The sequence below is a fragment of the Bubalus kerabau genome, chromosome 11, assembly GCF_029407905.1.
Source record: "Bubalus kerabau isolate K-KA32 ecotype Philippines breed swamp buffalo chromosome 11, PCC_UOA_SB_1v2, whole genome shotgun sequence".
In the NCBI taxonomy this organism is placed as follows: domain Eukaryota; kingdom Metazoa; phylum Chordata; class Mammalia; order Artiodactyla; family Bovidae; genus Bubalus; species Bubalus kerabau.
Genome location: NC_073634.1, coordinates 66506555 through 66532413, shown reverse-complemented (window position 1 = coordinate 66532413; position 25859 = coordinate 66506555). Strand labels below are relative to the sequence as shown.

The 25859-nt window shown below is 43.0% G+C and overlaps 1 protein-coding gene and 1 long non-coding RNA gene across 4 annotated transcripts in view; one reads left to right on the top strand and one right to left on the bottom strand.

The window, feature by feature from the left end:
* The window catches only part of SPRED2 (sprouty related EVH1 domain containing 2), a 124280-nt gene that overhangs the window by 78351 nt on the left and 20070 nt on the right, over positions 1-25859 (top strand). For all 3 annotated transcript variants that reach the window (XM_055540482.1, XM_055540483.1, XM_055540481.1), the window contains exons 2-4: positions 10583-10760; positions 19401-19569; positions 22449-22513. In XM_055540482.1, the coding sequence (XP_055396457.1) occupies positions 10583-10760; positions 19401-19569; positions 22449-22513 (412 nt within the window). The remainder of the gene's footprint in view (positions 1-10582; positions 10761-19400; positions 19570-22448; positions 22514-25859) is intronic.
* LOC129623258 (uncharacterized) lies at positions 174-3651 on the bottom strand. The gene is made up of 3 exons (XR_008700437.1): positions 3466-3651; positions 3193-3239; positions 174-576 (listed from the first exon to the last, which is right to left on the bottom strand). It is a non-coding gene; the product is annotated as an uncharacterized LOC129623258 (long non-coding RNA).

Here is a 25859-nt window from a genome sequence, read left to right as displayed (position 1 = left end):
ATACTACTTTGTAAATCTTGCTGAGAAGGAAGCCCCAAAACCAGTGTTTTATAAGGTCACCTCCAGCACACCTGGGCACTGCTGTGTGCATCATCACCTCCCATTCACAGTGTGGAAAGGTTTGCTCTTGAAATTGGCGGTGTTACTGAGGCGAGGGAATGGGGGCCACCAGAAGCTCTAGCTTGCTTCAGCCAGCTGTAAGTGTTTCTAGCTCATCAGAGTGCTCCATGGTCAGTGTTTCCAGGCCTCAGGGATGTCAGAGGACCCCTAATTGTCTCTGGAATTTCCTCAACTATTTCCTCCCAGGCCTCTTAAGCCTCTGTCAAGATCATATGTTTAACTTCTAGCCCTGATCTTTGTTCTTTGTGTCTTGGCTTCCTTTCCTTTTCTTGGCCATGATGGATCATGTGAGCAGCAGCAACCCTCTACTTGGGGCAGCCGGCAGAGTCCATGCCTGTGGACATCCTCTGGGTGTGTGTTTCAGCCTCACGTGTCAGGGATGTTCAGTGCATGTATTTCTCTGGCTCTCGTGGCCTGAAAGTGTCAGGTAGCACTTGGAGACTGGAAAACACATCTCTTCACAGCACATTGTAACGTAAAGGAGAAAATTGCAGATAATATTGTAAGCAAAGGCATTGGCATTTATTTTGAATCACTGAAACACTAGTATTAAAATTTCAGTAGGAAAATAAAATACTAGAGGCCCATGTCTAATAAAGTTCAGCTTGCTCAGATTGGTTCTAAAGAATAATTTATAAATTATTAAATTTAAGAATCATTCCTATTTCAAGTGTCAATTGTGTGGCAATGCCTTTTATAATAATAGAGAAAATGACCCCTTATATGTGCACCAGAAAAAAGTGTGTGGGTGAGGAGGTCTGTTTATATGCTTCAGGGTAGCTAGGTAGCAAGAACAACAAAGATGCTGGACTTACATGGGGCACGTGAGGATGAGAAGGGGCACACCCATACCGCCCCTTCAGTGTCAGGGTGGGACACAGGAGGGCTCCAGTGGCCTTGCAGGACAGCAGAACTCACTGGGTATGATGCAAGATTAATGTAGGGATTCCTAGGGAATTCTCGGGCAGTCCAGTGGTTAGGAGGGGCTTCCCTGGTAGCTCAGCTGGTAAAGAATCTGCCTGAAATGCAGGAGATCCCAGTTCGAGTCCTGGGTCAGGAAGATCCACTGGAGAAGGGATAGGCTACCCACTCCAGTATTCTTGGGCTTCCTTAGTGGCTCAGCTGGTAAAGAATCTGCCTGCAACACGGGAGACCGGGGCTTGATCCCTGAGTTGGGAAGATCCCCTGGAGAAGGAAAAGGCTCCCCACTCCAGTATTTTGGCCTGGAGAATTCCATGAACTGTATAGTCCATGGGGTCACCAAGAGTCGGACACAACTCTTCCACTTTCAGTTCCAGTGGTTGGGACGCCTTGCTTTCGCTGCCATGCCCTGGAGTTCAAATCCCTCATGGGGGAACTAAGATCCTGCAAGCCGCCTGCCAAAAAATAAAGTGGAAATCCCTAAAATATTTTCTAATTATCTTCACTGCCCAGATTCTGAGCCCAGCACTAGCAAAGGAGGAAAACCTATTCACACTCCACAGTATAAGCAGGAACCTCACGCTTTCAGCTTAATTAATTCCTGGATGAAGGTTATATCCCCTTGTCATTGCAAGGCAAGCACCCACGACCACCACCTTCCAGGTATCATATTATATATTGGGGTTCCATTCTGAAAACTCATTACGTGCCATTTTAAAAATACATAAATGGATCACAAAGATAAAAGATAGAAAAGCACTGCTGTAATCTTCTGGGGATTAGATAAGATGAGCTACAGCGTCTCAGAAATGCAGAGACACAGTGAAGATTGGATGAAGAGCCTGCTTTCTTCTCTGGGTAAATCTGATGCCCTGGCAGAGGGCCCTGGCATCATCCAAAATTACAGTGTTGGTACCTGTTTGAGGTACAAGGATTCTTTTACTAGCAGATAATGGGGTAGGGCGGTTTCCAAGACAACTCCATCAAGTGTACCTCATGGCTGATTTCATGGGTGTTAAGTAACTGAGGAAGCCTTTTTCTTCAGTGATCTTAGCTCATGTTTTAGCTCCCCCAACTCTAATTTCACGTAAACCAATTATCTTCCTTAATGTTCAGAAAAGTCCTCTGCTTCTTAATGGCTGCTCATTAGTATTTGAGAGGAGAGCTGGTGCCTTCACCAGAAATGGCTCCTGCAGGTCTTACATCTCTAGCTGCTTTTCTTATCACTGTTGCCTGTAATGGCCTAACAATACAAATTTAGACAGTAAGCAGGCACCCAGTCCCAATACTTCATGGCAAATAGATGGGGAAACAGTGGAAACAGTGGCTGACTTTATTTTGGGGGGCTCCAAAATCACTTCAGATGGTGACTGCAGCCATGAAATGAAAAGACGCTTGCTCCTTGGAAGAAAAGTTATGACCAACCTAGACAGCATATTCAAAAGCAGAGACATTACTTGCCAACAAAGGTCCATCTAGTCAAGGCTATGGTTTTTCCAGTAGTCATGTATGGATGTGAGAGTTGGACTGTGAAGAAAGCTGAGCACCGAAGAATTGATGCTTTTGAACTGTGGTGTTGGAGAAGACTCTTGAGAGTCCCTTGGACTGCAAGGAGATCCAACCAGTCCATCCTAAAGGAAATCAGTCCTGAATGTTCATTGGAAGAACTGATGTTGAAGCTGAAACTTCCCATACTTTGGCCACCTGATGTGAAGAACTAACTTATTTGAAAAGACCCTGATGCTGGGAAAGATTGAAGGCGAGTGGAGAAGAGGATGACAGAGGATGAGATGGTTGGATGGCCTCACCAGCTCATTGGACATGAGTTTGGGTAAACTCTGGGAGTTGGTGATGGACAGGGAGGCCTGGTGTGCTGCAGTCCATGGGGTCACAAAGAGTCGGACATGAGTGAGCAACTAAACTGAACTGAAGCAGGCGAGCACGTGTTCTACCTCCAGGGGTTTGAATAGAGCTGAAAAACCACATTATCACCATGCATAAAATTCCTTTATGTACAGCTTTCCTTGCCTGTAAAGTATGGATTATATACATTTCTAAAGCCAGTACAGTACTTTAAAAAAATTCTTAAGTAGTTGATACTTAATAGAACTCAAGAAACCACCACCCACTTAAATAGAATATGAACCATACCTTTGGCTTCTTAGCTCATTTGATCCTGCTGACATAGTCTGTTGATTCTTTTTAAAAAGATGACAAGATATATATTTTATGCACCTATATTTTATACATATACCTAATACTTTATATATATATACAATTTGGTGAACTCAGAGCTTTTCTAAATCTATAAGCACAAGGAAGACTGGAGGTTGGTATGGTTGGGGGGCTGATTGCAATGAAGAGTGCCCGCCCCACCCGCCCCAACCCATCCACCACCCACCCCACCCCCCGCCCGCCCAGGACCTGGTGTTATATTTGGCTCAGTGGGCGGCTAGGGGTTGTGCTGGGGCCAAGAGGGAGCCTGAGAGGCGCGATCCTTGCTAATCCCTCTCAAGGTCTGGTGAAGTGGAGAAGGATGGGAAAGAGGGCCAGGAGGAAGTGAATGTATGTTTAGCATAATGGAGAGATAAAGGAGCCCTGTAATCAGATAAGAGCGGGCTAAGGAGGGGGGCAGGGAGTATTTATGGAGGATGTAAAAGTTCCAGGCTCCATCTCTGAAGACGATCGGGGCGGGGTCAGAGCAGAGGGCCAGTTCCCAGATGGCAGATGGAAGGATTCTCTACAGGTGTGCCTGAAATAAAGGCTCGAACCTGTTCTTCATAAAGCTGCCTTGCATTAATAATTGCTGGAGGTCCATTTGGGGTTTCCTCCTGTTGTCCAAGGTCTGACAACCTCCCTGTCACTCTGTTTGTTCTCTGACAGCTGAAAAAGGCAGGCAGTCAGGAAACCCAGTCCTTTGTGGTTAGGAAGGCTGATCTTTTTTTTTTTTTTCTTTTTTTTGAGAGAATTTACTTTTATTCTGTTTTTGTTTGTTTGTTGTTTTTTTGGCCACACAGCACGGTGATATTAGTTCCCCGACCAGGGATTGAACCCCGGCCCTCAGCAGTGAAAATGCAAACTCCTAACCACTGGACTGCCAGGGAATTCCCAGGAGGATGGTTTTTAAAGGGTGTGTGTGTGTGTGCACGCGCACGCAACCCCATGGACTGTAAAGTGTGTGTGTGTGTGTGTGTGTGTGTGTGTGTGTACGCGCGTGCAACCCCGTGGACTGTAGCCTGCCAGGCTCCTCTGTCCATTTTCCAGGCAAGAATACTGGAGTGGATTTGCATTTCCTTCTCCATTAAAGGACCTGATTTGTAGCTAAAAGTCAGCCTTTCAGCAAAAATAATTACGATGGCTACAATCGACCAAACTTCTCGTCTCAGGCACTTGACCTCTATTACTGCTTTTAACCCTCAGGACATCCCAGCGAGGTATCCTCTCTTTGTTTTTTGCAAATGAGGTAACTGAAGCTCAAAAAAGAATCTTCTTCAACTACTGAGGAGGCCAAAGCAGTGCTGACCTGTCTGGCTCTAAACATTGTTTACAGGCAGGATGATGCCTCATCACCATTTCCTACAATTCCTTTGTTTACTTCTGTAATATGGTCCAGACAAGGCCTGCTTTTATTCTGAGGAGAACTTATTAGAACATAAAGGCCCGAGATCCAAAACTACTTGTATCACCTGGGAATCAGCACCCCAAAATAATTTAGCTTTGAATTTGTTCTTTCTATCCCTCCCCATCCTACCAATGGAGAAGGCAGTGGCACCCCACTCTAGTACGCCTGGAAAATCCCATGGGAGGAGCCTGGAAGGCTGCAGTCCATGGGGTCGCTTAGAGTCGGACACGGCTGAGCGGCTTCACTTTCACTTTTCACTTTCATGCATTGGAGAAGGCAATGGCAACCCACTCCAGTGTTCTTGCCTGGAGAATCCCAGGGACGGGGGAGCCTGGTGGGCTGCCGTCTATGGGGTCGCACAGAGTCAGACACGACTGAAGTGACTTAGCAGCAGCAGCAGCAGCATCCTGCCAAAGGATGTCACCTATGTCTGCTCCATGTTGAGTGATCACAAGACAGCAAGTCCTGGTTTTACAAATAAGGCCACCTGTGGGCACCATAAAGCTTAGTCATTAAAGGAACCACCTTTGGTCAAATCCCCAGCCCAATCTGGAAAAGCCAGTATTACTCAAAATGCACCTAAAGAATATGGTGGTGTTTGGGTGGTAGTCAAACACCATTTGTAATGACTTTTTGTTTGTTTGTTTTGGGGTACAGCCAATTAACAACGTTGTGATAGTTTCAGGTGAACAGCGAAGGGACTCAGCCATGCATGTACGTGTATCCCTTCTCCCCCAAATTCCCTTCCATGCAGGCTGCCACATAACATTGAGCAGAGTTCCATGTGCTACACAGTACATCCTGTGGGTTATCCATTTTAAATATAGCAGTGTGTACACGTCCATCCACAACTCCCTAACTATCCCTTCCCCCCACCCCGACCCCCCGGCAACCATAAGTTGGTTCTCTTTCTGTGAGTGAGAAAGTCTCTGAGTCTCTTTCTGTTCTGTAAGTTCCTTTGTATCGTTTCTTTTTAGATTCCACATATAAGGATTGTCATACTATATTTCTCCTTCTCTGTGTAATGACATTGATTCTTACGGTCAGTTTAACTCAAGTTCAGACACTAGGGCTCCATTCAGTTGGTGTTTGGACCCATGCCTGGAACTTCAGCAGGTCCTCATCAGTTACACTGGTTTAAATAGCTGAAACTTTCAGAAGCACTAGGTGGTGGTTGTTTTTGACAATAGCGTTTTGGGGAAAATTTCTTAAGCATACCAGCAGCTTTTTCCTTGTACAAATGAAGAAATGAATCTGCTTTTGCCTTTCCTGCTGCATCCCCCTGCCCCACAAATAAACCCCACATCTGGTCTAAACATGTTGTTAATTCTTTCCAGAAGGCGGCAGGGAAGGTGGGAAGGGAGTGTACCTTCCTTTATACCTTTCTGGTAGGAGAGTTCATTGTCCTCTCTGTTCTGGGTGGGGTGAGGGCCTGGATAACGTAAGTACACCACAGATAGGAAGCAGCTGGCGTGCGGCCATGCAGCTGAGTTATCCAGACATCCTTCGCAGCTTTTAGTGCAGCACTTTATCCCCCTGCCTTGTTTTAAATAGCCAGTAGCCTCAGTTAATGCTGGCTGTTAGGGTTGTTGCCAGAGGAGATGGGGGCTTTTGCCCCACCTCAGCCCCAACATACACAGCACATCACAGAGAGGTCTGCCCTTAGGAAGGTGCATCAGAGAAGTCAGGGCAGCAAAGAAGATGCTGCAGACCACAAGCAAAGGCCAAAATGCACCGCCCCTCCACTCTGGAAGGCAGGGTTGGGGTGTTTTTTTGATGAATAATTTTTTTTTTTAATACTTTTTGGAAATAAGTGGATGGCACTAACATAAGTAATGCAAACTTCCCTTTTTCATGTTTACTTAATCCCTTCAAAGGAAGGGAGAAAAGCACACAGCTGCAACCAAAAAACTAAAAGCGTGTTTTAGCAAAAGGTGTAGAGAGTTTCTGTTACTTACCTTGGCCATTTCCTGTTGGGATGAACCCGCAATATGTTCATAGAAGATTTGAGAAAGCTGTTTCATACTGGAGAATGACACATCCTGGAAACCCCTAGTTTTTCTAGAATAAATGGGGAAGGAGGAGGAGCATATTTTCAAATTGTATGTAACTAAACAAATGTTCTTAATCTTTCTGATCTAAAGTAATATGCATGTGGAATCCTGAGGTGAATGGATTAATGATAGAAGCCTTGTGAGTTTTTAAATTCAGTGTTCCTATTAATAAAAAGGAAATCTTTAGCCTATCCCAGTTAAGCTGTTGTGGCTTATAAGCAAATGAGTATTGAACACTATTTTCTCAGGGATTTTGTTAGCTACAAATTTTTTTTTTGAGCCTGTTTACAAATATTGTCAGTTTAACTCTATCATTCCCCAACCCAGTACATATCAGACATCACTCTATGTTCTCAGGATACAGCAGTAAACAAGAAGGGCAAAGTCCCTGCCCATGTAGGGTTTACATTCTAATTGGGCAGAATGGGCTGACAAATAGGCAGATGTTGATTTAGTAGCACATAGAGGGGCTCGCAAAGAGTCGGACACGACTGAGTGACTTCACTTTAGAGAGACAAAAGGGAGGAGGGAACGACAGAGGACGAGATGGTTGGATGGCATCACCAACTCAATGGACATGAGTTTGAGCAAGCTCTGGGAGATAGTGAAGGACAGGGAAGCCTGGCATGCTGCAGTCCATGTGGTCACAGAGCATCGGACACAACTGAGTGACTGAACAACAACAGAGACAAAACACGATGAGAAGGTTTAAGATAGGGGTGGAGGGTGCTCCTTTATACATAGCAGACAGAGAAGTCTTCTCTGATGGAATAACCTTGTACAGAGATGGGAATGAAAGGAGATGAGCCTGGTTGGTGTGTGGAGAGAAGAGTGGGAAAAGGGGTTAGAAATGAAGGAAACGGCAAATACACACCCTGGGGTAGAGTGTGTAATATGGAGGACCACCAAGGACAGCAGGACTGAAGTGGGGTTGAGCAAGGAGGGGAGTAAGGTAAGCCCTAGGTTTTGACTTTTACTCAGAGTAATATAAGAAGCTATGGGAGGGTTTGAATAGACTGTCTTAATCTGAGTTACCTTTCGACATGTTTAGAAAGCTGGGCAAAAGTGGAAGTAAAGAGACCAGTTAGAAGGCTGTTGTAATTGCCGGAGAAGTGTTCTGGACATATTTCAAAGGAAGAACCAACAGGATCAGAGGTGTTGGGAATCACGAGTTCAACCTTAAAATGTGTTAATTGGGGTGCCTGCTAGATGCAAAAGCAGAGAAATCTCATGGGCAGTTGGCGTTACTCATCAGGAACCTAGGGAAGAGGTCTGGGTGTAGAGATGTGAACTAGGGCACTGTTAGCAGTAGGAAATATTTAAGTGTTGTTGTTAGCCCTAGCTTGGATCAGGGATGGTTTTAGGCCACAGTTAAAGGGGGAGAGGCAGCAAATACTGGTACCGAGTAGTAGGCATGCTCTTGGGTGCCAGTGCAGGGTCTCTTCAGAGTAGGTCTATTTTCTTAGTAAAATGAAAGCAAGCTCTTCCATCATCTGAGAGAGCGAGGGCAAGAGAACATGTGAAGCAGTTTTCTTGGGGATGGATCAGGGAAATGTAGCAGGATTCTGGGTAGACACACTCGGGTTTAGTGGTCAAAACTAGACCTATGAGCAGAGAAGAGTGCGGTGTTTGCCTCTATGTGCTGCAGCCTGAGGGCAGGTATGGAGTTAAGTGGATGGTAGGACTTCACCAGGCAACTTCACTGAGCAAAGAGAAGGCAAACATGTTTAGGTTTTGCATGAGAGCATCACAGCAGACCGTGGAATTTAAATTGGATAAATGGGATCAAGTGAGAACATGAGTGTGCAGAGAGTAGGGCACAAGAGATCCTTGGCCCCAGTGGGGTGACAGATTGGAATGAAAGAAGGAAAAAAGAGAGATCAATCTAGAGAGAGTGAACTGCACTGTTGAGAAATCGTGGCTGGGGTGTAGGATGCTGAAGACTGACAAGGTCAAGAGAGTGACCTAGGCATGAGTGGCTAAGACAAGGATATTGAAGGAGAAGAGTTCCAGAAACTGAGAGGTCAGCAGCTTGGAAGGATCCTAGGTGTGAATAACTCAATTATGAAGAATCATACCAGAGGTCATGATGAAGAGATGGAGGGATAGTCAGCCCACTTGCTAATATCTCCAAGGAACGAGGGGACAAGACCAGAGATCTGAAGAAGATTGAAGAAATGCAGGGCGGGGGGCAGTCCATGGTCAGACTAGTGAGCTTCAGAGGAACTGGAGGGAGCCCTGTAGCCTGCAGTAGAGGTGAATACCCCCACCCATCATCTAGGCTCAGCGGGGAAGGAAGGCAGCCACGTGAATGGGCCACGTGACTCAGCCAGAGCACATTTTCATTTCTGTTAAGAAAATGAAAGGAGGGGCTTACCTGGTGGTCCAGTGGTTAAGACTCCATGCTCCCAATGCAGGGCACCTGGGTTCAATCCCTGCACAGGGAGCTAAATCCCGCCTGCCACAACTAATACCCAGTGTAGCCAAATTATACTAAAGAAAGAATTTTTTTTTTTTTTTAAGTGAGAGGAACTTATATGAGATACCTGGAGTAGTCAGATTCATAGAGATGAGGAATAGGATGGTGGTTGTCAGAGGTTGGGAGAGAGGAGAATGGGGAGTTACTGTCAAATGGGCACAGTCTGAGTTTCCATGAAAAAAGTTATGGAAATGGATGGTTGATGTTTTGGTGATGGCCACAGAACAGTGCAAATGTGCTTAATGCCACAAAGTGATACACTTAAAATGGCTCAAATGGTAAATGTTCCATTATATGTGTTTTACCACAGTAAAAACAAGTGTGAAAGGGAGGACTGAGGAAGCAAAAGGGATGTTGGCTGTGGAGTCCCAGGGGCACCATAGGAGGGGAGTTGGGTCACAGTAGTGGATGAGCTGCAGGGGGTGGTGGGGAACCTGGGTGGCTTTGCCTGTAGGGGTGAGTGAGGTGCAGAGGGGTGGTCTGAGTGGTCTCTGGCAGATTGCAGGGCGCTTGATCAGGCTCTGAGCACTGGATCTGGGAGGGTAGAAAGAGGGTTCTGTGTTACTCTGCATTTTTGTTTCCTTAGAACCTGGTACCCACCTTGCATATAGAAGTTGGGAATATATGTTTGAAGGATTAAAAAAAAAAAGGAATGTTATAACAAGAAAGAAAACAGCAGGAGAGAATTTAATGGCCTTGTAAATTTCCCCAAAAGTGATGGAGAATGAAAAGAAGCTAGAGTTGGTCTCTGGAGGAGAAAGAGGATTTTTGGCCAATGTGCAGAACTTATTGCGAAATTGAAGTTTAGACTGGAAAAAATAAAGTCATAAACAGAAGGCTTCACATGTGTAAAGGATATTGGAATTGAAATATTTTCCCACCTGTATAAATGATCCCATGGTGAATTTGTGATTTGGGAGTGGGTTATTCTCTTCTTATGCTAAATCAGATTATTAGCTTTATAAAATGTTAAACCATGGTCATTCATTATAAACCAAGTTTTAAGGGTTGAAACCATAATGTCCTCTTATGTTAATAGATTTGTCTTTCCTAACTTAAAGATACTAAACTGTAGATAGCAGTTCTTTCATTTTATTGTTAATACTTCCGAAACTGGAGAATGTTATGCTTGCATACATCCTCAAAGACTCACAAATATTTTTTAACAACTGGGCATCTTTCCTTTTTAACTTAAATTTTATACTGAGTTTAAGAGTTTGGATTTTTCCCTGAGCATTGACATGGGTTACCTTTTAAGGTTGCTGCCAGGCATAGATTTTCTTTTGATGAGTCCCAAAAATGCTGGCTGTGGTAGCCTTGCTCTGTGAAACACATCCCTCAGCTCCAGACCATTGTCATGCCCCGTTCTTCTTGTTGTCGTTTTAGTGACAGCTATATTGTGCGTGTCAAGGCTGTGGTTATGACCAGAGATGACTCCAGCGGGGGATGGTTCCCACAGGAAGGAGGCGGGATCAGTCGCGTGGGGGTCTGTAAGGTCATGCACCCCGAAGGCAATGGACGAAGCGGCTTTCTCATCCATGGTGAACGACAGAAAGACAAACTGGTAATGGCAGACGTCAACGCGTGGGTTACATAGTAATGACTGATTTCTTGATGTTAAACCATAGCCCTTTTCCTGTAGGTATTTTTCCCCTTCTTTCTCTGACTTCAAAATCTTGCAAGAGCTTCCAAAGATGGAACTCCCAGAGCTGGCACCAAATTGCAAAACCTAACCCAGGCTTTCCAGCGAAGTCACTTTCCACTACACACCATATAACTCAGTTGCTTAGAAGTGGTGCGTTAGGCGGTCTTATTTGCGTCTTTGATTAATTAAGCTGTCTTTCTTTCACTGTAACAAGATGTTCGAAACAGAAGTATGTCCTTTATTATGAATCACATTGTAGTGATCTGTGAAGTCAGAGTTTTTTTAAATGGTTGGGTTTATTCATGGAGCATGCTGTCAAGGTTGGGCTGGTGAGAGGTAGAAGGCAAGGAGGAAGTGTCGTCCTGATAATTTTGTTACTTCTAAATTAATGTTTATCTTAAAGATACTGCAGCTTCTATTTCATCAGCTAATGAATAAACATATTTGGGGAAAGAAAGTAATGGAAAGCAGTGGCATTATACTTCTGTGATAATTCTGTATGCTTAAAAATATGCACTTTGGAGAGTACTCATGATCTCACAAGGATGGGGGCATTGATAGTTTATAACATACATTTTCATGAAGGAATTGAATGTCCAGTTCTGTTACGAAGGAATCTATGATATGAAGGGAAATTGAGTGTCTAAGTCTATTTTTAATTGGTGGCCTTGGACCTGGAAGAACATGGTCCTCTGTGTATTTGATCCTGGAATATATACTCCACAGCCAACCATTGATTCAAAATGTGCAGGACCCTAACAGAGAAAATACAAAGACACCACAGGAATATATCTGGTACATTTGAGACCCTTAACAGCGGCATCTATTGAGTTTTATGTGCTAGGTATACAAATTTAATCTTCTTTTGCCACCACTTCTTAGGGTTTATAAAGGTTTCAAAATAAATAAGGCAGAACAATTTCTAAACATTATATATGGATTAATAGAAATGGTGTTTTCACACTTGATTCATTTCTGAAAGTGAAACAAAAATGTAAAGGGAAAATATTTTAAGAAATGTGGCCATTCAAGAAATTCCTTACATATAGTCAAATAGTTAAAACATTCTTGTTTATTAGATATTCACAATAAAGGCATTATACACTAACCCAAAAAAAGTAAAATACCCTTTATCCAGCATTTCCTTAGGGGCTAAGGACAACACTAGCCCTTCAGTTAAGGTACATCATTGTATCCTTACAGCAGCCTGTATAGTTATATCTGAAGAAACTAAGATTCAGAAAGACTACTTGTTCTGGGTCCCATCAGGGAACCTGAAACGAGTGTTTGATTCTCTCTCACCTGACCCCAGGTTTGATCCCTCAGTCGGGAAGATCCCCTGGAGAAGGGAATGGCTACCCACTCCAGTGTTCTTGCCTGGAGAATTCCATGGACAGAGGGGCCTGGCGGGCTACAGTCCATGGGTTCACAGAGTCGGACACGACTGAGCGACTAACACCCTGAACCCAAACTGAGCCAAAGTCACATGTGCACAGCCACCTTTAACCCTTTGGTATAGTGTTTCCCCTTTGTGCATATTTTTACTTTTACCTAGCTATAATCAGAGCTCATAAACAGTTTTATATATCTCATAAGACATTTTCCATGTTGCTGGTATCAGGTTGATGTTCTGTTGTTTATTTGATGATCTCCTTAGTGTCAGATATTAAGATTGTCTCCCTCCCCCTTACCCCTGTATTTATCTACCTGCATTTTCCACACTTGCTGTCTACTTGGAATAATCTGCAGGGAGGTCAAATTTTTATGGCTTTTGATACTTATACAAAGAGCTGTTACCACCATATACGAGAATTTTCTCAGATATTTTAAATCTTTACCAATTTGATTAGGATAACTGTGGTATCTTATTTTTGATCAGCAATAAGAGCAAATGTTTTTCTGTTAAACACTGTGAATTATCTGTCAATGTCCTTTGCATATTTACTTTTTGGGGCCTGACTATTCTCCTTGATATGTATGCCCTCCAAGTATAACAAAGATAATCATCTTCATCTGCCATTTTTACTGCAGATATTTTTATAATCTGTTGCTTGCCTTTTTTATTTTAGGGTGGTGTTTTCCTACAAAAATTTTGATAGAAAATTTTTTTCACTTTTTCCTTTTTATTTTTATTGTTAACTACTTTTATGTTAGCAGATTATCTAACCTGAACAGTTATATATTTTTAGGTCTGTTTTTTCCTGGTATTTCTGTGATTTGTCATTAGAATATGTCAACCTGAAATAGCCTTTAGATTGTCTATTAATAATTCAGCCCCTTCATTTTATAGATACATTTATAAACTTGTTTCTTATCACTGGCTTGAACATAATAATTGTAAAGTTCTACAATTTTGTTTGAGGCCCTTTAAGTAAATAATCTGTTACATTTCTGCCACATTCTAAAGGAGGAGGATACTATTATTTCTAGTTTGTAGTGGGGAAAGTCAGTGCTCCAGGAAAGAATCCACTTCCCCAGTCTTTGGGCACGTAATCATTAGAGACAGCTCCTGGACCATTTCACTGTGAAGCTAAATCTTGGTCCCTCCATTCCAGCTCGGCATGGGAAGAGGGCAGTCCTGGCTGTGGACCAGCTTCTGTTGTGTGTTGGCTATTGCACAAGGATTGTATGCTTCGTCCCCTCCTGTCGGGTTTCTCCATCACTCCCTCCCTCATCTTGTCCCCTTTACGTTCTGTGACTCTACACTTTGAGACTTCTATAAATTATGTCACTAGTTAAGTCAGACCCCTGTACACCTAGGTGTGCTCCTTCATCTTTCCATCCCTCACTTCCCCGTTTCACGTGAAACTGGGAAGTTTCACGTGCTGGTAAATTCTGGACTCCTAAAACACACACACACACACACACACACACACATACACACACACGCTTTTGGTCAAATGATGACTCCTCCTTTGGCCTCCAGCTTCCATAATGCAGCACTTCTGCCCACTGGAGGGTATGAATACTCCTGGAAGCTTGCAAACAGGACAGGTTGTTGAAGGACACCCCCCACCCCCCGCCCCCGCCCTCAGTAGTGGAAAGGCAAGGAGAAGGTGGAGATCATTTTGGAAATACAGAGAATGGATAGTATCAGAGTTCTTGGTATTCCAACCAGAACATGAAGTACTGTCTCTGGTAGAAACCGTGTTATCAATAGATTTTCCAAGGTAGTGCAGTTCTAGAATTCAGCACATTGGTTTTTGTTATTGTTATTTGAATTTTGTGTTGACACCTGTGAACTTGTGTTGATGCCATTGTTTCTATGGGAAAAGTCTGTGTTGCAAGTATTCATTCACACAGTTGTTACTTTTTCTAAGTTGAAGACAGTCACGTTTTCCTGAGAAGTTATATGCAAATTAAAAATTGCTGAGTTGAATCTTATTTTGATGGATTAGATGCTTTTACTTCTTAAATGAATCCTATGAGAAACTACCTTATGAAGATTAATCACAGAATCTAAAAGGTTGATCATTCCAGTGCAGGTCTGTGATCACTCCCACACACATTTAGTGGCAGTTCCAGCTGGCAAAACTATTTGAAAGGCAATTTGGCAGGATATTAATTTTAAATGTGTATTCCTTTTCACTTGGCAGTTCTACATCTAAACTCTATCCTATGGAAATATACTTACCGAGCTTTATAGATAGCTGCAGTTCTCAGACATTTTTGGCCTCAGAATCCTTTTACTCTCTAAAAATTTATTGAGGACCCTAAAATGCTTTTGTCTGATAGGCTATAAGCTACTACTATTTACCACACTAGCAATTAAAACTGAAATTGTTAAAAATCTTAAACAGTAGGGTTAGCATAAATGACATTGTTTCTGGCAAATAACTATATAGCTATTTTCCAGGAAAAAAAAAATGATTAGAAGAATAGCATTGCTTTGCATTTCTGCAGAGCTCTTTAATATCTAACCTAGTAGAAGATAGCTGGATTCTAATATCTACTCTTGCTTTCAGTCTGTTGTAATATGTTGTTTTGACTGAAGTATATGAAGAAAATCCAGCCTCACACAGATATGCAGTTGGAAGATGTAGAACTATTTTAATAGCCTTTTCAGATCATCATTGATATATTAACACTTCGATCTAAACCAAAACTCAGTTTGTAGTAGTTTCTTAAATGCAGACTCTGAAACCTTTTCAGACTCTTATTACATTAAAATCCACTGATTCACCTTTCTCTTTGCATCAATCTTTTACTCATTCCTGATTTTGTAACATCATGCATTGGTCATTTGGAAAATAATGGTTTACTGAGTTACACAGATCTTCCAAATGTTGATACACTTAAGTATACAGTATAAAAAAAAATCACATTTCTTAATATCACCACTAATATCATTAGAAAAGTCTTTTTAAGTATTGCCAAGCTGTCCAAAATTCTAATTTTCACTTGAAAGTTCAAATTTTATTATTGTCAAAAAATATCTCCTTGCTTTCCTTGAGGTGACAGGTTCACTGTGTTCATCTTCAAAAAAAGGTACCCAAGTGTGAATAACCATAGTTCATCTGTAGGTTGCTCTTTCAAGTAAACCCGATGATTCATGAGAAAAGCAGTTAGTTCAACTCACAACGGCAGCAGTTACGCATGTTTTCCTTGAGACAGTCATCACTCTTCCATATGCAGCGGAAGTAAAAAGGCTGTGAGAGATACTCTTCCCTTTCCAACTGTGCATTTGTGCAAAGCCCGAGTTTCTTCTGCTTCAACCAAAGCAACATATTACAGCAGATCAAGTGTGGACACAGGAGAATCCAGTTACATGTACATCCATTTCATCACACAAAATGAAAGATGTGTATTCATGGGTCACGATTTCAGTCATTTTTAACTGGTTCATTAAGGACAACCCTACATAAAACTGGCTTTTTTCCACTGTGTGTGCCAGTGGTGAATCCAGTGGCTTTGGTACTGTTTGGTGCCACTGCCGGGCTTTGATTGAGCCTCAGCACAACAGTTTTACCCACCGTTCCTTTTGCAGCATTAGCAGGGCTGGCAGCCCAATGGAAAAGCAAAAATGTGTTAATATATGAAAATAGTTGTGCCATCCTGAACCCCTTGAAAGGACCTGGGGTTGTAGAGGGAAGGCTCCCAAGAGCCCAAATACCAAACTTTGAGAACATGTTCAAGAATGTTCATTTCAGCATTGTCTTTAAAAGTGACTAGTTAGAAATGACCTTGAATGCCCATTAGTATGGAGAATGGCAAAACAATTCTCATATATCTGTTCTGAGGAATATTACACAGCCACTAAACACAGTCCTTTTTTACCTTCCTGTATCTCTGAGACATATTTTTGAGGAAAAGGCCAATTGAAGACCAGTGTATAGGTGTGGCTACATTTAAACAGACTCACACACACAAACTTATATGAGTACATAAAGAAGCTGCAGGAAGGGAACTAAGGTAGTGCCCATACTGTCAGTGGGCAGCTCTGGAGGTAGAGAGGTGTCGAGAGGACAGACAGAGAGCTGAGCAAGAATGGAACCTTCATGGACTCCGCTATATTGAACCTTCGACAGTATGGATTCTTTTTGAGACCCTATAGAGTGTAGCCCTCCAGGCTCCTCTGTCCATGGGGATTCTCTAGGCAAGAATACTGGAGTGGGTTGCCATGCCCTTCTCCAGGGGATCTTCCTGACCCAGGGATCGAACCCGCGATTTCCTGTGTCGCCTGCATCTGCAGGCGGGTTCTTTACCACTAGCGCCGCCTGGGAAGGCCCCTTCGCAGGCTGCTTCTGCTAAGTCGCTTCAATCGTGTCTGACTCTGTGTGACCCCATAGACAGTAGCCCACCAGGCTCCTCTGTCCCTGGGATTCTCCAGGCAAGAACACTAGAGTTGGTTGCTATTTCCGTCTCCAGTGCATGCATGCATGCTAAGTTGCTTCAGTCGTGTCCAATTCTGTGCGACCCCATAGACAGCAGCCCACCAGGCTCCTCTGTCCACAGGATTCTCTAGGCAAGAATACTGGAGTGGGTTGTCATTTCCTTCTCCACTTCACAGGCTGGTAAGATTTTAAAAAATGGAAGAAAAAAATAAAGGAACACCAGTGACTATTTCATTTTAATCCAACTAAATGACCACAAGTTTCACAAAATGTATTGTTTGGTTCATCATCTAGAAGGTTATTTACTTTCATCACAGATTGTGAAACAGCAAAATGATATTTGCTGGAAGGGACAAGACAAAGAAATTTTTTTAAAAACCTCTCTCCCATCCAAGAGTGCTTATTAGGAACTGTATTTGCATTTTCTTGCATGTGCTTAGATTTTAATGAAAGCAGGTGCTCTAAAATAAAGCCAACTCTATGAATTCAGGTGAAGATTAATGTAATTTTTTTTGTCAAATGCAACAGATACAGTTCAGAAGGCAATAGTATGTACCAGTCTGAGAATGTTAATACCTTCAAATGAGGGATGAAATACCTTCAACAAGAATATATAATCACTTATGTTTCTCCCCATGCCTCTCATTGAAAAAGCCATTTTTAAAAGCCTTTCTCAAGTTTTAGTCAAATTGCCAAACTTCATTTTAGAGGATTAATACCTATTATGCCAGAACTTCACTAAAGGGTTATACCTGTTATGAAGATTACAGTATTTGAATGTTATCATTTTTGTCATTAAACTTACATAGATATATAATGATATAATTTTGTTGAAGAGGATAAAGAGATTTAAGAGGATAAAGAGATGGTATCTGGTCTCTTCCCCATCCCTCTTCCCACATAGCTTAGATGGCCAAACTTTACTTTTCTAAGAATTTATTACACTTCTCTAGGAAAATGTACCTTTGGGATAATCTTAAACTCAGAAAATGTCAATGAAAGACTAATTTTTTCACCATAAAAATATGGAGAAACTGGAAATGTTTGTTTTTACAAAAAAGTTTATTTTGAGATTTTGCATTGAGACTATTAAATTCTAAAATAGATAACATTTGTTAGCTAAAGCCTTGGTTATTTGGATTTCCCCAATTTGGAATGGGGCTGGGCTGACATTTAATCATTGCACTATTCTTAGGGGAAAATGGCCATAATAAGCAATTTAATCATAAATAGAACTGTGTGAGGGGACCATTGTCTTCCTTCAACACAATGGAATAAAGTTAACTGCTTGCGATGCTTGGATAGGCCAGTTTGACTATTATGCTCATCTATTAAGTTAGAGAACATTTATTAGGCAATAATTTCTATTTGCTTAGATGTATTCTTGAAATTTTATTCATTTAAAGACATTCTCTAATTTTTATTAATTTCACTCTTTCACTTAGTCTAAAAGTAATAGTATCTCATTAAATGTAGAACTTTGCTGAACAAGATCAAAGCTGGTAAAAATTAGTGAAATCATTTGATATATACATAATGAAACTATAGAAATAAATATTGTTGATATTTTGGAGCTATCTATGAATAAAGAATAGAGTTTACATTCACATGACTTCAATGCCTCTTTTATTCCGTAATATTGAACTCTGATATCTTTGCCAGCAGTATATAGAGGGAGTTATTTTATAAAACATCTTGATCTTTTTACAGTCTAGTTAAAGGAACAAGACTAAAGCACATGAAACTCTTAGAAAATAATATGAAATCAAGTATTAAATTGTGAAGGTGATAAAAACTGAAGTAAAAGAGTAAAAAAACATGATGCAATATTCTGGGAAGTACGTACAACCCTTCAGGTTCCTCACTGTTCAGTGTTTGCAGAGCATGTTCGTGTATATGTTCTCACTGATAATGTTGGTGTTATTTCCGCTTTAGAGATAAAAAGATCAAAGGTCTGAGACAATCTCCTCCAAGTCATAGCCTAGTGAAAAGGCAGTTCTGAGACTAGATTGCTAGAATGTTCTAATAATCCAGATAAAAGGTTTATTAGAGACCTTAGATCAGGGTGGTAGCAACTGAACCAGGGTTGATACAAAATATACTGAAGGGAAAATGAAATGTACTTGGTGTTTAACATAAACAGGGGATAGAACAAGCAGAAGAGGCAAAAGGAAACCATGGAGATTCAAGCCAGAGAAAATTAACAGAGGTTGGCATTGCTAGATAAGAAGCTGGCATAGGAAACTAAGGGCAGCAATTTCAGAGCAAGTTAGTTATTTTCCCAGCTTGTTGAATTTGAGGTCACTGAGAAAGGGCATTAGGACAAGAGAAGGAGGATTGAGAGTCATGAATACAAAGTCCCTGAGGGAAAAGCAGTCAACCTAGAATAGAGCAAAGCCCCAAGACTGGGCCTCAGCTTAGAGCCCCACTCCACCCCACTCCACCCCTCCACCCCCAACTAGGGGCTGGAGAAATGTAGAGCATGGTTAAGGAGCAGAGCAATACAGCAAGGACCACCAAGTTGGGGATGGGGGGAGCAGCAATGAGTGGATGCTCAACAGAGGCAGGGAAAGCCTTCCTCTAAGAAGCCTTCACAGATGCACGAAGGCGGTGGGGGGTGGTCATCAGTTGCCATCAAAAACAGTCATTCCTATTTAGATTTTTGTAACCAGACAGCATCGTGACTATTTAAAAAGTAACCCACCTGTGTGTTTCAATCCTCCAGGTGGTATTGGAATGCTATGTGAGAAAGGACTTGGTCTACACCAAAGCCAACCCAACCTTTCATCATTGGAAGGTCGACAATAGGAAGTTTGGACTTACTTTCCAAAGCCCTGCTGACGCTCGAGCCTTTGACAGGGGAGTGAGGAAAGCAATCGAAGACCTAATAGAAGGTATTGAATTTATCACTGCATTCTCAGTGGGGCTGTGGGAAGTTTCCAGGTTCTTTTTAATCCCAGTTGTCTGCCATCACATATTTGTGGATTATTTGCAGGAGGGCTGGGGGCCAGGTTGGTAGAGGCCAAAACTGTAGGAACATCCAAGGATAAAAATACTCTAAGTGACAGTGCAGTGTAGAAGGAAATGGATTTCAGAATAATGAGTGATTCCAACTGGTTTTTTAGACTGCTCCGGAAAGACAAGTTCTGACATCCATGTAAATGACTTTTTGATATATTTCACCTTTTCCTGAGAAAAAAGCTTGGGTGCAACCTGTCTTGATCCAGAGGTGGAGAATGGATTCTAATGGGCCCAGAAGAGGCTGTAGGCCTTCCCACTGTTGTGTAACGAGGGCCCAGGGGTACGGCTGCCACTGGAAAGGAGAAGGAATCTGTGACTCCTCAGTCTGTGAGTGAGCAGCTGGTGGACACTGTGTGGCATTTAATAATGGCCTGAAAGGCTCTAGGGCAGTCAGTTCTCAGGGGCTTTTCGAATGTCCACAGATGCAAACACACAAATTCTCCATTTCGACACATTCAGTTATCAAATCAGAGGTTTCAAGGTGTCATAGCCAACCTGTGAACAAAGAAATATCAAGAAAGGCACTGCTGCTGCTGCTGCTGCTAAGTTGCTTCAGTCGTGTCCGACTCTGTGAGACCCCAGAGACGGCAGCCCACCAGGCTTCCCCGTCCCTGGGATTCTCCAGGCAAGAACACTGGAGTGGGTTGCCATTTCCTTCTCCAGTGCATGAAAGTGAAAAGTGAAAGTGAAGTCACTTAGTCGTTCCCAGCTCTTAGCGACCCCATGGACTGCAGCCTACCAGGCTGCTCTGTCCATGGATTTTCCAGGCAAGAGTACTGGAGTGGGGTGCCATGCCTTCTCCGAAGCAAGGCACAGTAAAGCCATATTCAGAATTTGGTTAGATTCATCACAAAAGAATATGTATTTCATGTGTATAAGAGAGAAATGTTTTCTAAAGTCATTTTCTTCATTTGGGGGAGAAGAGAAAAGCAGATATCAAAAAAAAAATCTCTTAAAATCATCAGGGAGACAATTCTAGCTGGAACAATGAATCTGAGAACTACAACCATGGGGGGTGGACAAAATGAGTAGAAACCAGTGTGTACACCATAAGTCTGACACAAGTGGATAATATTTAAAATCTTATTATTAAACATAGCTTTTAAATGTTTAGATGAGAAAATAGCTCCTGTATTATTTTCTTTTATTTATTTATTTGGCTGTGTTGTGTCTTAGTTGCAGCATGTGGGATTTAGTTCCCTTACCAGGGATCAAACCTGGCCCTGCTGCATTGGGAGCACAGAGTCTTAGCCACTGGGCTATCAAGGAAGCCCACTCCTGTATTACTGAGAGAAGTTTGTACTATATCCATGTGCTTAATCACTGAAGCCACACACAAAATTTGGTTCTCTTAATTTTTTCTCATACATTCTACCTAGCTCTGTTCTATCAAACTTGGTTTAAACATTGATGGACTAGAGTGACTCAAATAGTAGAGATCTAAGAGTCTCAGAGCAATAGGAACTGCACACATGGTATTATGGGACTTGTTTTTCCTCCTCTGAGCCTACATTGGGAATTTAAATATTTCTCATCCCTTTCTGATCAAGTCTTTTGAGTTCAATTTTATGTTAATAGCAAAATACTTTCTAAATATGCATTTCATAAGGCCTAACCAAGAAAAAGGAGATGATACAGACTGAATTTCTCTTTTGGTACTCTATCACTTATGCAAATGTAAGCATGTTTTCCCTTTTTGGCCATTAACAGGGTTAGTTAATTTGATCCACATAAATGGGGTGCTATTAGGAGGGAAAGGAAGAAGTTACATGATTTGCCTACCAGAATGAAGAAAGAGATGAACAAATAAATCAGTTGAACTGTAAATAACCATTTCATTCCCTGATAGAATTAACTGGGTTTTTGTGTTTTTTTGACATTATCCTAAATGTTGACCTGCAAAACTCACTGCCAGTATTGCAAGAGAAAAGCCTTTTTGCCCAGGTACCAGTTTAGAAGGTGGCTTCTCCCATAGTCTGGGGTTTATAGTGTCTAAATTTCAGAAGAGGAGGCGACCATACTAGCTCTTTAGTTCACGTCTGTCTGTGGGTAAATGAAAAGCCCAGAGATGCAAGTCCAGTTTCACAGTGCGATTGTGGCAGGTCTAACCTGGGCTCCTCCATCCAGTGCTTAGTGGTCGGGGGCTCCTTCAGAGCCAGGGGTAGGCTCTCTGAGCACCACCTCCTCGGCGCCTCTCCGTGTGCCTGTTCTCTACTGATCAGTGAGGACGTTTGAGGGATCGATTTGGGAACAACAGTAAGCAAAGCTCATTTAGGGAACATGCTGGCTAGAATCAATTAAAGAAGAGCAAGTTAAAAGTATGTAAGGACTTCCCTAGCGGTACAGTGGTTAAGAATGTGCCTGATAATGCAAGGGACACAGGTTCTATCCCTGGTCCAGGAAGATTCCACATGCCGTGGAGCATCTGAGCCCGAGCACCACAACTGCTGAAGCCCACGCACCTAGAGTCTGTGTTGCACAGGAAAAGCCACCAGTGAGAAGCCCGTGCATCGCAACAAAGAATAGGCCCCTGCTCGCCGCAGCTAGAGAAAGTCCCCATGTAGTAAAAAAGACCCAGAGCAGCCATAAATGAATAAATAAATTATATTTTAAAATTAAAGCATTTAATTCCCAAGTAACATTTCTGCTGGTGATCCACATATGAAAGGAGTAGGATGTGGTTTCTTTAAATGAGTGGCTTTGACTTATCCTCTTTGGAAACACTTTTTTGTGGTTTTTGTGTCTTTTTTAGGCTCCACAACATCATCTTCCACCATCCACAATGAGGCTGAGCTTGGTGATGATGACGTTTTTACAGTAAGTTCCCATGGTCTTTTGCTTTCCACATGAGTTGGTGAATAATCAGAGGTTCTGTTTAGGGGGCATGAGAGACACTTGGCAATTTGGCATTTGCTGTTGCTGTTGGGATGTTGTCAGGGAGATCTCTGTCTCATCATAATTTCGCTGCCCTGGATTTGCTCTAGCCCCTCGTGTTCCCATGATGCTGCAAGGCATATGGTGTCCGCCCTCCTGGATCTGTTCAAGGCCCTCTCCCAGTCTTCCTTCACATTTAGGGTGAACAGCCATCCTGGTTTGCCTGGGACTGTCCTAATTTTAGCACTGAAAGTCCTTAGTCCCACAAAAGACATACTTCAATCCCTGGCACGCTGGGACAACTGGCACCCTACTCTTGGAGTCTTCCACTAACCACCTCCCTGGCATGGAGGGGGAGGGGAGCAGCCTTCCTGATGAGTGATTAAATATCTGATAAGAGTCCTGAAGGCTGAGTTGAGGTTAGGGCCAAATGTGCTAAGGCAGGAAATGGCTTGGATATTTTGACATAGCTGGCATTAATGGGATGTAACTGGAGACTAAATGATTTCTCAGCTTGCCCCTTCACTAAAATTCTGTGCTTCTAGAAGTTAAACAGTTCAGAGTGCACCTGCCATGTGCTTGATGCAGTGAGGAACTGCAGGGCAGCATTTCAGAGTCTGGGCCTTGATGCAAAGGAGGAAATACATTTAAATTGTAACCTAGGATACACATCCAGTAGACACCCCAAACCAGATCATATTTCATGCCCTGCATTCTGATTTTTCCCTCTTCTTTTTTATTTTCTTCTGTTTCATTATTAAACTTTTCAAGCACACAGGAAAATTTAAAGCCTAAAATTTAAAGTACAGTGAAAGCCTGTAGACTTTGTATCTAGAGTCAGCAGTGATAACGTTTTACCCTATTTGCCTTATCTCTGCATATGTGTCAGCTTGCACACAGGTATTTTTTCTGTTGATCCAGTTGAAAGTAAGTCACCTCTAAATAACTTGAGCATGCATCTCCTAAAAAATAAGATATTCTTCTGCTGCTAAGTCACTTCAGTTGTGTCCAACTCTGTGCGACCCCATAGAGGGCAGCCCACCAGGCTCCCCCATCCCTGGGATTCTCCAGGCAAGAACACTGGAGTGGGTTGCCATTTCCTTCTCCAGTGCATGAAAGTGAAAACTCAAAGTGAAGTCGCTTCAGTCGTGTCCGACTCTTAGCGACCCCATGGACTGCAGCCTACCGCTCCTCTGTCCATGGGATTTTTCAGGCAAGAGTACTGGAGTGGGGTGCCATTGCCTTCTCCGAGATATTCTCCTACACAACATCGTAACTGGACCTAAGAAAATTAATAGGCATTTCATAATATCCCGTAATAGTTCCCCAATAATTCCTTAGTTGTCCCAAAAGTATCTTTTATAAGCTGTTTTTTTTTTTTTTAATTTAGTATTTTAAATATTAGTTGCAACCCTGTAAACATGATTCCTGACCCATTCATCCTGCAACTAGTGATTTGAAAAACGCAACTCTGGGAAGACAGAGGTGGGTGAACCCGGCTCCATCCCTCAGGGAGGTAACCAGATGGTTTGGACAGGGAGGATATGGCCCTGTGAGAGGCTTAGAAACCAGCACAGACTGTTAAATGCTCTGGCCCAGGATGGGCCTGGGGGTCAGAGAAGACCCCTGGGAGCTGAGGCTGGACTTTAATGGTGTTGGAACAGGGCTGGGAAGGGGATTCAGGGCGAGGGGTGAAGGCGGCAGCAGGCTGTACGTGGTGAGTAGTCTAAGCGTTGCAGACCCCAACCTGGCATGAGCAGAGAGTGCTTGTCGGTGGCAGTTGGGGGCTGAGTGTCAGGAAATGAACTCAGTTGTGCCTCCGTGGAGCGGCTGGTGTGATGCACTCTGAGCAGGCTTCCTATAGCGCTCCAAGCAGATCCTCTCAACAGTTGGCATGTTGCTTACATCTGTTCCTTTGTCACGTTTGAGAGACAAACAACAGCAGGCGGGTTAAAAGGTGGCTTCCTGTGCTCCAGAGCAACGCTGTCATCCACAGCTGCTTCCCAGCTACCTGCCAGCATGATTTATGGAAGCGGGAGCGGGCAAGAGGGACTGGGGCCATAGAAGCCGGCATCCCTGCTGGGTTTGTCCTTTAATCCACAGGGAATCGACGTGCTGTTCAGGGTAATGCCAAACGCCTGGAAGGACATGTAGGAACTGCCCTGCTGTTTCCCGGCACTTGGAAACTCACAGCGGGAGAAGCACGGCTTCATTGTATTCCCTGTGGGCCCTGCCGTACACAGTCCTTACCTTCATTCCACTTGTTTACACACAGGGGCCTCTTAATAACAGTACCTCCCTTCCCCAAGACAAGCCCAGCCACGAGGCCAGTGACCATTAGCAACATCCCATGTAAGGATGGGAGGGTCGTCAGGGGCTGACGAACCAGGTTTCCTGTTTGTTCACAAGTTCCCTGTCATGAGACTTTTTGTCCTAAAGAAGTCAGGGATGTCTCTAAAAGCTGGAGCTGTGGAAGTGAGCAGCCAGGTTAACACCTATAGAGGCTATGGCTTCCCAAGGTTTGTTGCATTCTAAGGCTGATGTCGGTCGGAGAAGGCAATGGCACCCCACTCCAGTACTTTTGCCTAGAAAATCCCATGGACGGAGGAGCCTGGTGGGCTGCAGTCCATGGGGTCGCTGAGGGTCGGACATGACTGAGTGACTTCACTTTGACTTTTCACTTTCATGCATTGGAGAAGGAAATGGCAACCCACTCCAGTGTTCTTGCCTGGAGAATCCCAGGGACGGGGAGGCCTGGTGGGCTTCCATCTATGGGATCACACAGAGTCGGACACGACTGAAGTGACTTAGCAGCAGCAGCAAAGCTGATGTCGGTAAGACAGGGATTAGGACTTTGAACTCATTTAGAAAGAGTATAAGTGGTGATAGACCCTCTTACAGCTTATAATGAGCCAGAAGGAGAATTTCTAAGAGAATAGTGTGTATAGGAGAAAACCTTCAGAGGAAGGAACCAGAAGGAGATCTCTGTTTGTGCTGCTGGAGCCAAGGGTTCCCTCTATTCCAAGGCATTCCTTGGGACCAGGAGGAAAATAGGACACTGAACAACACAGGGATGCATGTTATATGTTGGAGGATGACGTGGAGGAGGGGGCAACCCCAAACCCCCCTGGTGGAGAAGTTGCTGGGCTTGGGTGCTCAAAAAGCATGGCTGTCTCTGCTCACAGTTTCCTGACTCCCAGCCCCTAAACCAGCCTGTCTTCTCAGGATGGTAGAACCATGTTGCAAGTCCTCCACATGAAATTAGCATCCAGCTCAGCATGTGTGAACG